This window comes from Simochromis diagramma, unplaced genomic scaffold (assembly GCF_900408965.1).
Source record: "Simochromis diagramma unplaced genomic scaffold, fSimDia1.1 OVJJ01000753.1, whole genome shotgun sequence".
Lineage (NCBI taxonomy): Eukaryota > Metazoa > Chordata > Actinopteri > Cichliformes > Cichlidae > Simochromis > Simochromis diagramma.
Genome location: NW_024387523.1, coordinates 19139906 through 19154481, shown reverse-complemented (window position 1 = coordinate 19154481; position 14576 = coordinate 19139906). Strand labels below are relative to the sequence as shown.

The following is a 14576-nucleotide window of genomic DNA, read 5'->3' as shown; positions in this document are numbered from 1 at the left end:
GTCATGCCAGCTACTTGACAGAGCAGCAGGGTGTCTTTTTCACCAAGATGAGCAGCACTGCAGTTAAAACACAGATGAGAGGGAGAGAAAAGTCTCTGCCCTCTGCTTTGCATGGCGTAACATGAAAAAAATGGAGAACCTTTATACTACACAACCACTTGTGCTACACTGTAGTTGACGGCTGGGCTTAGACCGGTCCTAAACCAAAGAATCTGGTGCTTCAGCCTGATTTCTGTACACATCATCCCCTTCTCACTGAACTCTAATCATGCATGTAAATGAGTACTGATGAAAGCATGGCTAGATCCTCATTTACATTTGTGTTTTCATTATGAGCCACAGTTAAGTAGAAAGCATCTGACACCTTCTATAACAACAGAAACACCTTTAGTTCTTTTGTGGCTGCAGGCGAAGTACAAGTTAAGTGATATATCATATCACCACAGAAGCTTGTGAAAGCATCAGCACAAGAAAGTCTTTTGTTTTCTGTATGTGTCATAGCAACTCATCAGCTGTCAGATGTGTAGTTACAGTTCCTCAACCTCCAGCATTTTATTAGATATGACACATAGTCACAAATGCTAACAAGCTAATCCTGAGCATGTGTAATAGTTACCATGATCAGCATTTCAGTGTGCTAACAATAGCTAATCACAGCAAAGTTCAAGATGATGTGGGTTAATTCTGCAGGTACTATGGTACTAGGTTTTAGATGTGTCCTTGAGCCAACACAGCTAATTTAAATGGCTCAATGACCTCCTCAACATGTCTCCAGAGGCCTGGTAACAAACGAATCATTTGATTCAGGTGTGCTGACCCAGGGTGAGCTCTAAAGCCTGCAGGACACTGGCCCTCGAGGTCTGGAGTTGCCCATCCCTGCCATAGAGTCTTATATTAAAATGGCATTAAAAACATATTTAGGGCTTGAGAAAAAGTTTTGGTCTATCTGAATAGTTTGCTCCTTAACACATCTTTACATTGGGTAATTTTCCTTGCTTCAAGTTAGCGGTATGGCTGTTTTAATTGACACATGTGCCGACACAGACAGCTGTTGTTCTATGTCTACAATCTAAAACATTCAAGTGAACCTTGTGAGTGTGTTTGTGGCATTGGTGCCTTTGGGATGGATTTATCTGACAAATAATAGACCCGGAGAATGGTAAATGGCACTTTTCTCGTACCTAAGGACCCCAAAGCGCTTTACACAACCAGTCATCCACCGATTCACACACACTGGTGACGGCAAGCTACATTGTAGCCACAGCCACCCTGGGGCGCACTGACAGAAGCGAGGCTGCCGGACACTGGCGCCACTGGGCCCTCTGACCACCACCAGTAGGCAACGGGTGAAGTGTCTTGCCCAAGGACACAACGACCGAGACTGTCCAAGCCGGGGCTCGAACCGGTAACCTTCCGATTACAAGGCGAACTCCCAACTCTTGAGCCACGAGCGCCCCATTTGACTGAAACATTTGACACTAACCCACTAAAGGTTAGTGTGGCTGTGCATTGTTTCTATGTAGTTCAAAACTTTATCTTCCACCAGAAAAATGCCACGATGATGCTAACGTCCCAAAAATGCTTGCCAAAAAAGTGCAGAATTGAGTGGGTGTCTGTATACCTATGTTGCTTTATATTCTAGCAAATCTCAACTCATGCTACATTAGCTTTTAGCATTTCCTCTTTGCACTGTGACCTTGGATATTCAATAATTGGAGATTATGTATCAGAATTTCAGGAGCAGGACCACTCCTCCAAACACGCTCCTTCCGGTTGTCATCTATATAGGTTCCCCTAGTTCTGCAAGCTGATCATTCTCGTTTACGTGCCCCACCCTTCCTCCTTCTTCTCCATTCTTCAACTTCTTCATTTCTATTTAGTACATGGGGATCTGCCAGGCCCTTGAGCCATCCCCAGTCCCCTTCGAGGCCTTCCCCAAACCGCAGCTCAATTCATGTCAAAGCATTCACTTTTACCTACCAAAATGCTGTCAAACTTAGATGAGGATGTGGGCCCAGCTAGTGAAATGGACATTATGTAAGAGGAAGTAATGCTGCACCAACAAGTGTTAGGTTTTACCTGACAGACAAAAAGAAGCATAGTCTTTTGATTCAAGGTCATATTTTGAGCATTTCCCATTATCAAAAGTGTAAGAATTTGCTGCTCTTTTCTGCTGTGTAAATTTAATGTCTAAATTTAATGTCCATTATTTCTATCAGCCACACATTCTAAAATGTAAGGGCCTTAATATATATTGTCCCACCTATTGAGGTTTATTTTAACTAATGAGATAATCTCTTGATGCCAGAGCGGCTTTCTTTCTGTCTGTAATTGAAGCCTAATTAACTTTGATGTTGTGTACTCTTTTTTGAGGACACTGTGACCTTTAAAGTGACTTACCTGCACACTTTGTCCTGCTGATCAGTGGGGGCCCGGGTGCTCCGGTGCCTCCTTCCCCAGGCCGGGTTAGCAGGACACTGATGTGATACTCTGTGTCTGGCTCCAGGTGCCAGACCTTGTATGTAAGCGAACCCACACCATGAGTCTCTGTCCAAGTGGACTGGCTAGCCCGGTACTGGATTTCCCGCCGAATGACCGGTCCATCCCCCACGATGGAGTTAGTGTTGAGCTGGATGATCAGATAGGTGGGACCTGCCCGCAAAAGCTGGGGGGGTGCAATCGGTGTTGGTGGCACTGAAAGGCAGAAACCAAAATAATTTCCTCTGCATTTTTTTAAAGTACTAATTATTTCAAATTCATATTAGAATCAGGTTTGGGAGGCAAAATTAGAAACAGGAAAAACTCAATTAAAAAATGCGAGTGCGTCTGATGGAAAACAAGTTTCATTTTTTTCAGCAGAAAGGAAAAGTCGAAAAATAGGAAAGGAGAAGTGAAGGATCTCTGACATGGATTTTCTCTTTTTGTTTTACAGTTTCAATAACATTATTTCTGCTCTACTGGAGCATTTAGTCATAAAAATCTTTTAATCACATCAGTACTAGGAGAAAGATAGATAGAGCAAGAGTGTGAGAGGCTCTTGAATGCTGAAAAATCTTAATTTTCACTCTAATGATGCTGAATAAGAGCTTATTTGCATGAATAATTGCATAACTAATTCAGTACTCTATGCGCATAAAAACCTACAGCCTTGATAGATAATATGACCCTCATCAACCAGGCGAACATCAAATTAATTCATCACACGATGGTGTGGGTGAGGAACTGGGTGTGCAGTGATTCTGACTGACATATCGCAAGGTTATAACACCTGCCTAAAGATGTTTTATGACATGACATATTGGGGCGTAAAGAACGAGACGGTGTTTCAACAAACAATTCCGCACCTTTCAAAACACACCTATTTTATTTTGACAGACAGTGTCAATGATGTTTCTGTTCTGCTCACTCATTAGCAAACGTCAGTGACAATGAAAGTGTAAAATAACCGTTATTTTGGAAAGACTTGTTATTTTGCTCCATCACATGTAGATCTGTGCAGCTGAATTCACCCAACACTGAAAAAGCTTGTTGAAAAGGTGACCATGTCAGATGTTGAACACTGAAAATCGTAAAAGGTAAGAAGGCTAGAAAACGATAAATACATGTGTTTCAATTTTGTCAAAAAGGAAACTAAAGCACAAAACCTCTGCAAACTCTACAGAGACCAGCAGATTTGAAGCCAGGCTCTTCTTGTTTCTTGCAAGGCAGCACCGCTTACCACTTTAAATAACAGCCACACAGAAAGACCAGTCTGTGGGTCAGAGTGGACACTGCGTGACGGTCTGATCACAACCACTTAACAACAAAATTCAATGTCAGTAAACAGACAAAATTAGATCAAACCATTTTAGGGTATTTTCCCCAAATCCTCTAAAGGATCTCTAAACCTTTTTCTTCTGAACCAGATTTAGATCTGACATCTTCAAAGGCTACGACTGAGCTCTGACTGGCCAGCACATTTACCCACATCAACAACATCTGTGGATGTATAGTGCTGGCTGGGGCACATCTAGGTAATCAGAATCCAAGGTAATCCAAAATCATAGCTTTTTTTAAGGTATGACTTTGGTCTAGCTTATTAATTGGGACAAAAATGCTTCACAGCTGCTATATGGCGAAATTTTGTGCACATTTTGTGGTTGCCAGTTACAGCATTGAGATTCAATACTGCACTGTTTCCAGAGTAAGAGAGATTTTTCCACTGACAGGCTCAATAGTTCTGTGACTTAGGACAAAAAATTGAAATTAAGCACCTGGCACATCTCTCCATTTGGGATACTTGGTAGCTGAATTCATACAATTGACATAATAAGTGACATATTTATAATATCACACCCATCTCCGCAGTTCAGTTTGTCTACAGACGGACTTTCAACAAATCAGTAGTTACATGTAATGGCAGATGACCCTGTGGACCATGACAAGGATGCTGTCAGTCTTTTCAGCTTGATGATCACTGCTATTTATTTGAGTGCACAGACAAGGAGCTAAATGAAAGAGAAGCTGGGACTCAGTGGGTGAAGGAAGAGAAAGAAAGACCATTTCTCAGGAAGCTGGAAGTGCTTCTGCATTCATTTCTCTGCTGCTCAGTGAGAAAGAAAATTCTCTCTGCAAAGAGTGGGACCTGTAGATACCAGGTATGAAAAATTTCCATGTGTCAACTGATGAGAGAAATCCCTGCTGTGCAACTCCAAGAATCCATGGCTTGAATAAAAATTGCCCTCCTGGAGATGGTGTTTCACCTACACAAAATCAACCAGAAGAAAAGACCAAGACCGCCCAGACTGATGGCGTTGCTCTAAATATGGTAACGCTGCATGTTGTCATCTTATTCGTGCAGGGGGGAACTTGCAAACTCAAACTATTTCATCTGGTGTGCTGCTACGTCTCCAGTAAAAAGACAAGCTGAACAGAGGGCTACCCACGGTCAACAAAGCAAAATAAGCAAAAGAACATGTCAGCGATTGGGTCAGCCAGCAGGTATCCTTGAGATCTGTGCCAGGCAGCTACTTTACATTCAGTTATACAACAATCTACAGCTTCTCGGTAGAAATAAACACAAAACACTTTTACTTTGACACATTCAGTTGCCCAGCTGGATTACACTCGAGTTTTTTTGCAGCTGCCGGTAATAGTGTCCTCACACAGTACTGGACTGACAAAGCTTTCCTTCCCCGTTAATAATTTAGACCCCACAAGATGGGAAAAAAATACCAAAGTTTCCTTTTAGTTTCCTCCCAGTTTTCTTAAGAGCTCAGAGAACAAATCTAATGATTTATGCCCATCTGGACAGGCAAATGTGTTGAATAAATGAGAGAAATAAGTAACACACTCAGAACAGCTGATTTTGCAGAGACAAAACTATGATATCAGAAATAGATGAAGCAGCTAAACACATAATGCACAGTGAAAGTAACACAACTGCTGCAGAAAAACCGAGGAGACCCAACTGAACCAAACTCTTTGTTTATTTCTCTTAAAATTCCACTCAAAGCATTGTATTTCATCCTCGGATATTTCCCATTATTGTGGCTATTGCAGCTGTTTGGATTGCACAAGTGAGCATTTGCTGGAGAAAAAAGGATAATCTACGTGTAGCTTCAACATTTTTCTGGCTGAATGTGAACAGAAATGGGAGGCGAATGCTGATTTTTGCTGTCTGAAGTATGGATCTCTGTTGCAGACACTTTCTTTAATTTCAATTTTATATACATGGCACCATATAACAAAAAAACAGTCTTCTTAAGCCACTTTATATTACAAAGTAAATACCCTACAGTTCTCACTGACCTAATCCCAGTGCGTTAGGTGACCCATCTGAGGTTGTGGATGTCTTTCTATTTAGCATGTGTTGTTGCTGCAGAGCTTATGATGAGACATCCATCACATAAATTGCTCTTACCAGAGACACAAGGAAGACATACGGCCCTCTTCTTAACAGCAAAGATGAAGGCAAAAGTAAAACTAAAAAGCTCATTAAAAACTTATTTTGAGGCAAAGTCAGCAAATCTCATATACTGTACATAAACGATGGCCATAGCCACAGGATATCAAACGTGTTTGGATTCTGATTCTGCCGGAGGTTTGTTCCTGTTTAAAGGAAGTTATCACTTTCTACTGTCATCAAGTGCTTTCTCGCAGGGGGTCATCTGATTGTTGTGGTTTTCCCTGTATTATTGTGCATGAAAATGTTTACAGTTTACCTCTGACGATTAGTTCTCCAAAGTTGGACACGGCGGCACCTCTGGGGGACAGGGTGATGCAGCGGTAGAGGTCCTGCTCTCCACGCTGTGCCTCCACCTGGAAAGTCGCCATCAGCCGCTTGTGACTCAACCGAGTCAGCATGGACGTGTCCAGCAGCACGCCGTTTCTCCGCTGACAGCCAGAAAAGGTCCACAGAGAGAGAGAGAGAGAGAGAGAGAGAGAGAGAGCATTGAGTGCACCGACCCAACCGTATGTGTTTACCTGCATCTGTCCAAGTCATTAAAAATAGGTAAGCATCTGAGGAGCAGACAGGAAGACAAAACAGGGCTGGAATTAACCACATGGGAGGGCAAGATAATAAATGTGATAAATGTCACTGGTCACAATCGTTTGTTCGCTTTCAAGACCAGTGACACAGGCCTCCCGGGTTGCTGTTGTTTCCAGCACCGGGGCTCGAGCTGACATCTCCTACCATGCTAATGTGTCAGTGCTCCAGGCACACTGGAAATTGGCTTAAGCGGTGGAACAGGAAATCAGAGGCCAGCACTCGGAATGAGCTGTTCCAGGTGCGAGATACAATATATACAGCCTCTCGCACAGTATAAGTAGATTATTATGTAAGCTGTCGCCTGCTTACACTTTTCACCAGTAAGTGGGTTTGACATCCGCATGTTTGAATTGGTTTAGGAGGATGGGGGGAAAATACACTGCTGTTAGAAAATATGAAATTAGATATATAGTGCCAGAGTACTGCCTACAGCTACAGATTATACTTCAATTTAACTTTAGCCTTGGTATCAATAAAATCTGCAATCTTCTTTTATGTAATCTCTGTTTAAATTTGTTTCCTACTTTTTTGGTTTAAAAAACAAACACCTTTTTTCATCAGTTTAACATGACTTTTTAATGTAGAGCATACATGCAGTTTATTTTGTTGTTGTTGTTTGTTTGTTTGCTTGCTTTTTATGTAAACTTTAAATCCCACCTGCAGGCTTTTAAAGCAAAAATGCTTCTGTTTGCCAAGTGTGCTGCCATTCTTCCTGTCTGGCAGCAAGCCTTGCGTCATAATGCAATTAAGAGTTTGTATAATGACTAACTCAGGTTTGGATTCGGCACATGTTGATATTAAATAAATAGCATCTGAGAGTGCCGTCTGCGATTTTTGGGCTCATGGACAGCAGAGGAAATATGATGTAAATGGATTAAGAAACATTATGCTAACAATTTGTTTGGACTAGCTAAACAGAAGAAAGAGTGGAGGAGAGCAGCTCCAGATTGGTCCAGAGAGGACCTCTGCATTGGCAGGGAGATCAAAGAGAAAACAGCAATTAGCAGTCTCGGTGCTGACGATCAAACAGGCCCTGAACAACAAATGGAGGAACAGAAGGTGGTAATGGCTTATGATATATCTCCACTCTCTGTTGTTACCAGTTTTTGGGTTTTTTTCCACTAAATGAGAGGAGCAGGGAGGAGTGTAACATGTGCTGACATGGGCTGAGAAGTTGCAGCACTTTGTCAAATTACAGAAGACAAGCCTTCTATTGTCTGAATTTTCACATGTGTGTATAGCTCAGTCAACAAATTTGCAAAGTCTGAAAGTGATTTAAAAAAATGGCTCTTTCATACACCGATGATCTTCAAAGGCTTCGATACAGAGAAGAGAGGGTGGGGGTGAAATAAAATTGAGTGGAAACACAGGGGATGGATCACCAAGTATACAGAGATCTCATTTGCAAAGTGTCTTCTCCCTGCTGCTATCATTTCAAAAGCACTTAGATGTGCAGGCTTCAAGGCCAAAAAGAAGGAGTGGAGGCATTCAAGGATGGATTTATGAAGACTAATATTAGCTCATATTCAAACTATGAAAACTATTTTCAGTTGCATGAGAGAAATGACTTTAGGGGCTTTTGTAAACTAAATGCCATCCCAATCAAAAAGCTAGAAAAGCAGAGGCACAAACTGTCAAACGGCTCTGCGCACAACACAAGCATTAAAAGGCAAAAACTCTGAATCACAAACTTTCTGAATTATGTAAGAATGCTAAATCGCACTACTATTACTGACATAAAAGATAATGGCTCCCATTTTCTTTAACGACTACTGCACAGTTAATTACGAGGTCAGAAGAGGTGGCTTCACGTCTTTGCCACCAGGTAATTCTGCGATTGACTATTAAGAGACAACCGTATTGACCTTCCATGAAGTTAGAGGACTTGAAATTTTAAACCAAAAAAATTTGCATTTGTTAGCTTTTTTCTTTCTTAGAGCTCCAAAGCAGGGATACTGCATAAGAGAACTTCAGACGCCAATGAGTTTTGGACACGGGAGGATTCTGTGCAAAAGCCTGACAAAGTTTGACGAGAGCCATATGCCTATGGCTAGACGCCTCGGTCAGAGCACGTCTGCTCCTGTAAGGTGCAGCAGTGGCAAGTACATGCTGGCAGTGAAATGTGGACAAATCAAAAACTAGCAACAGGGTGCTGGGCCGCTTGCGTCACAGTGGCTTCGCCATCTCTTATAAAATCTGCTGCTAACTTCTTGATGCCAGATACTAAGGGCACCTTCAGAAGTCCTGCAGAGTCCGTGCAACGCCAGGCCAGAGAAGTTTTGGTAGGATGCAAATGACTAACCACATATTTTGCAGGGGTACTTTTAATGTTGTGTCAGATCAATCAAGTTTGAAAAATCCATTTAAAATTTCAAGCGGTTTTGGTTTGAAGTCTTCTGAAGTGATGAGCTGAATTCATATACTGAATATACTGTTGGGAGTTCAATAAACTTAATAATCAAGCCTCTGGAGGGTGATGATTTTAACAGGCTTCCAAGCATGTGGTGTTTGATGGTTAAGACTCTTGAGACCCTTCTGTAGTTTGAAGTAAACAGATATGATGAAGAAAACTGGCTGTGCGAACAGATGTGATATGGTTAAAAAGGAAATGAATAAATAAATAAATAAAAACTGCATTTCTTTTCTGCAGTATTTTCAGAAAAGAAATATATATTTGTACTGTACCCTACAAAATACCCGATTCCAGTTTCATAACCACCCATCCATTACCATTGTTTCATATTAGACATTAAAATGGCTAAATAGACTGTGTTGACAGACTGCTGGTTCAGAACTATCTGTCCAAAATCTGCGATATAAGTAACATCTGTGGCCACAGTCATCAAATATTAATACAGATATCAATATCTTATATTTAAAAAAAATGCTAAACTAATAGCATGTAAAGGGGCCAAAAGTCTATTATTTATTCATTATCAGTAAACGCTCCAAATTTATTTTAAGCACCAATAAATAATTTGCAAACATGGGATTCAATCATTGCAGCACTATGAGCAGTCTCCATGTTGATCATCTCTCTGATCCACTTAGCAGTATTGAGCTGTATCAGTACTAAAACACAAGATTGTATATCTGTACTTTGGGGCTCAATGATAGTCAAAATGGTACGCACGCTAAGAGGTTTAAGTTTATTTAACTTCCATCCATTCACGTATCCCTTTTTCAGGGTCGCAGGGAGGCTGGAGCCTATCCCAGATATCTTAGTGGGAGAGGCAGGCTGCACCATGGACAGGTCGCCAGTCTGTCACAGGGCCAACACACAGACACAGAAAACGATTCACACTTTTGGACAATTTAGACTTTCCAATTAACCTAACCCCACTAACTACATGTATTTAGACTGTGGGAGGAAGCCAGAGTACCTGGTGAGAACCCAACACACCGTGCTAACTGTATAAGTTGCATTTTCACGTCATTAGAGAAAGTTGGACACAGTTCATCTCAGTCACCTGCTGTGATGTAACACAACAGGTTTTAAATGTTTAAAACCTTGTGGACACTTAAGTCATTCAAGTTCAACACCCCTCTACCATATCCAGACTTTAATTGAAAATCCAGGATTGCTATTGCTTCTGATTAGAAATGATGTTCTTCAGCTAAGGGTGAAAATGTGGTTGTGTTTGTTAAGCTGTGTTGTGTCAATCTGAAAACAGGCCCGCCATTGGAACACAATAAGTGGTGATTAAATACCCAATATGTCAATCTCATGATACAAAGCCCCTGTCCACTTGAAAAGCTAGTATGGTGTGTAAATAAAAATAATTTTCCCTTAAAAATCCAAAACTATCCCTGACCTAGACTAATTTCCCCTTTAAAGTCATCTCCTTGTGCATCCTTACATCTGTTTCTTTGCAGGTTCTATTATTAGATTTCTCATTGGAAGTCCCACAGATTGTGCTGGTGTGTTTTCAGTGTGTTGTATGCTGGCACACGATCACACAATGAAATTCAGATTGACAATCTGGCAATTGGAGCAGTTTGAAAGAGACGCTGATTTCTGTGCTTCAAGCAAGTTTTAAGTCCACTGCACCGTGCACAGTGCAAGGTCAGAGCGTGACTTTCATGGAGAAATCTAAAAGCACCAGCAGCATTAAGAAACCAAGAGATGCACAAGAAGAAGATCTGGAAGGAGGAAAATTGCTGCATTTGGGAGAATTAATGGACATTTTTTTAGGCTCTGGTTTGTATTCTGCTATGTTTGAAAGCCAAATCACAAACAAATCTCTAAATCTGAAACAATCACCATATTGAAAAGGAACAATGATGCAGTCTACACTTGGCACTGCAGTCCTCAGTATCCCTAAATTCACTGTGAGCAAATGTTTAATGGTGCGTTTCAAAACTCCACATCAACCCAATCGGAAAAAATCTCATTCACTTCTTTCAAGGTTTTGTGCTCTGGTGGACTGAACTAATATAAATGCCAATGCACAACTGGAATAATGAAGGATAATCACAGATACCACTGTTTTGTCCCTGCTTGCAGCTAGGGCATCGAGTCTCAAGACTTTTCGGTAACACATAGATTTACATTAAATCACAACAACATTTGTGAAATTTTCATACATCATCACAATTCATTTAAAAAGACAACCCTACTTATGTCATATATCTTAAATCTAGACACTCTCTAGTTTTTGTTAAAGAAAAACAACTATTCAATAAAAAGTGTAGATTTAATTGGAGAAAATTATGTATCAGAATTTCAGGAGGAGGTGGGCCTCATTTTAGGTGTTATGTAGAAGCTTAGCTGTGGCCTTGACTGTGCGAGCGAAGATAATTAATACACAGAAAACACAAACACGCTAATGTGCACAATCCCTCGGTCTCACCTCCAGCAGGAAGGGCTCAGCCTCAGAAACTTTTCCCGTGGCGACACACTGGAACGAGGCATTCTGCCCGGCATTCACCTCCACGTCACCCAGCCGAGAGAAATGAGCCACCTTGTCTGTGGTAGGAGGACAAAACACACACACAGAGATACACAGTGATGAAAGTGCCACATCTGGAGCTGAGCTTTGCTGTCTAAATATACTGAAAACACAGATGCTAAGTGTAATTTATTTAGAGCCTGTACATTAAATATACACCTAGATATAGATAGAGGCTCACAAACATCACTGCTGGCTTCTGTTCACTTTTCTAAACAACTATAAATGGTTCACATGAGCATTGTCCAAAGCACTTTTCAAAAATATTTAACCACAAAAACAACAAAAGCTCCGTCGATCCGTTTGGAATGGACATCACAGCTGTGACATGGCAGTTATGTGGCAAAAACATGAAATAGGTGAAAGAAAACTATCCATGTGTCCCTGGAAAAATATGAAAAATGTTTTTGTACCATTGGGTTTTAGAAAAATACAAAATGATGGGCTTTACTTTTATGGACTGCCATTGTCACCATGTCATGCAGCTAAGACTGAAGGCAAACCATTTTTGGAAAGCTGTATTTCTGCGAGATCAAATATTTTTGCTACTTCCTTAACTTCAACTGCTCTTTTTAACGCCAAATTAAGAATAATGGTAGTAATAACCTAATAATATTCAATGGAATAAAGTAAAATGCAAAACAGTAAAGCCAAATTTCAAAAACAAGGCTTTTCTTACCTGCTGCTGTTTACATGGTTACATGAAGGAATTCATAAGAGGCAGTTTGAAAAGCGTCTGCATTGTGCTGTACACCTACGGTCAGTCACAGTACTCTCTGCCAGTATATAAATATTTGAACCACATTTTCAGGTCCTTTCTTTAAGCTACCTTGTATATTTATGAAAGAAAATGCATTTGGTGTTTCTGTAACAGAGGTTCACCACAATCTTTCTCATAAAAATTAATACAAAAATGATAACTGAATTGTTTTTATCAATATTTCCATCTGTTGACAACTGCAAGTTCAAATCCTGATGAATAAATAAAGAAAAGAATAAATTTTGATGCACAATCAAAATAGGCATTTTATTAAAAATGTGTCAGTTTAAACATTTGATGTTTTTTTATTTCAGGAAATATATTTATGGGAAACATATAATTTTTAAAACTGACTTTAAACTCTTTCTGCAATAGCTTAGTAGTGGTAGAGAAAGGAAACAGGCACTGATGTAACATTTCTTTCTTTTGGTGACTTTCTAATATGCTCTACACATTAGATTAATGCAACAGGTGAGTTATAGTTTATTAGATAAACCTAACTTAACTAAACACTGTTTAACACAAGAGTTCTGCTACTCCTGGATCATTTTGAAGGCTCAAGTTTGAAATGCTGTGTGTTACTGATTGCTGATTTTTTTTTTAAAAAAAGTATTTGACCAATTTGACTTCATAATGGTGAATAGTGAGGTCCATCACCTCATTTGATGCAGTATGTTGATAATTTTGGACCAAAGCTGAGCGTAATTATGAAGTAAAAGTGTCTAAATGATCATTAATGAATTAAAAGAGCCTCTTGTTAACTGAATTTAATATAACTACAACAACTGTTTGTGGTTCCAATGGTTCCCGGCCTCTTCGTGGTTCCCATTTGCCTATGGGATTCCCCAGCTACTTGTAGCTGTCCTCAGTGTCTGTAATGTTGCCTTCTGGTTCGATCCCCTCAGTTCTGACTACTTTCCCTCTCTTTGTTACCAGCCGACACTTCTTCAGTCCGAATCACATTCCTATGTCCTTGCTGTATATCCTGGTGCTGTGGATCAGTGAATCAATGTCCCATTCACTCTTGGCATACAGCTTGATGCCATCTATAGAATGACATCTGTTGATCTCATATAGTTCTAGGCATTAGAGGATCCACGTGTGGGGCATCGAGTCATAGGCCTTCTTGTTGTCCAGACCTTCCCAAAGTGTGGGGCCCGGCCCCTAGGGGGGGTGCAGAGCCATTGCAGGGGGGGGCGCGGTATGAAAAGGGAAAAAAAACCCAAAAAACAATGCTTGGACACTGCTAGCACGGGGCTCCCACACAAACGCAAAGCAGGAGATGAAGCATCGCTGAATATGTTTCCAAACCAACTTCATTCTAAGCCAAAGACTAGAAAATATGGTGAAGCAAATCTTCCCTTTGGTTTCACCTGCACAAGTGCAGAGGTAGGTCTCCCCTGCAGAATTGGCTTTCCCTTTGTTGGGAGCACACACTGGGCTGTTCAAATCACAGACAAACAGTATCCCACAGGTGTGGACGTAGCGTAAAAGAGTTAGTAGTTTATTTTCTTACTACCTGTAATTTATTTGAGATTGCTTGTATTTGCTTATTGTTTACTAAATGTTTGAGGTGTGAAATAAACTCCAATGGAGCAAAATATGGGTGTGTGTGGTTGGAGGATGTGTTTGCGCAAACATTTTTCTTGTAAAACAAAGGGGGGCCTAGCAAAAAAAGTTTGGGAACCGCTGTTGTAGTCAATCCAGGCGGTGCACAGGTTAGTCAGTCTGCTCTTGCAGTCTTGGGCGACTGCTCTGTCTACTGGCTGGTGTTTCGCTCCTCTGGTATTCCTGCTCTTTCTGCACCCCGCTCATGTACTGAGCCATACATGAGTTGATCTTAGCCGCAAAGATGCTGAACAGTGGCATATTTCAACATTTGCATAGATTGGTGCATTTCCATTACAGGAAATACAATATAGTATCTTAAAAATACTATTAAAAATACGCAATATATCACAGACCCACCCAACAGCCAATCTAATTTCTCTTTGCTTGTTTCTGCAGGCTGTTAGAATAGAGTGCTGGAAACATTTCTAGACTAATTTTGGCCTGAGCAAGCATTCATTTAGGTTTTCACGCTTCCAAACACTCTTTAAACAATGAGAATGGGTAACATAGCTACCCCCTTAAAACAACACTAATGAACAACATTCTGAATATAATGAGAAAATAATAACCTACATTATATAAGACACAGAGCATACTGAGAAATTCCTTCTGTGGCGTTAGCAGGATATGTACTGTGGGAATTATTTCTACTGGCTAACCAATGTGATGGGCAAAATGTAATTCAGACACTTTCATGCCTGGTTTCCACGGAAACTAACAG

General features: G+C 40.6%; 1 protein-coding gene across 7 annotated transcripts in view; it reads right to left on the bottom strand.

Annotated features, from left to right (window-relative positions):
- ptprua (protein tyrosine phosphatase receptor type Ua) overlaps window positions 1-14576 on the bottom strand; it is a 245729-nt gene that overhangs the window by 90765 nt on the left and 140388 nt on the right. For all 7 annotated transcript variants that reach the window (XM_040019859.1, XM_040019858.1, XM_040019862.1 and 4 more), the window contains exons 5-7: window positions 11386-11501; window positions 6204-6375; window positions 2401-2694 (exon numbers count right to left, since the gene is read on the bottom strand). In XM_040019859.1, coding sequence (XP_039875793.1) covers window positions 2401-2694; window positions 6204-6375; window positions 11386-11501 — 582 coding nt within the window. The remainder of the gene's footprint in view (window positions 1-2400; window positions 2695-6203; window positions 6376-11385; window positions 11502-14576) is intronic.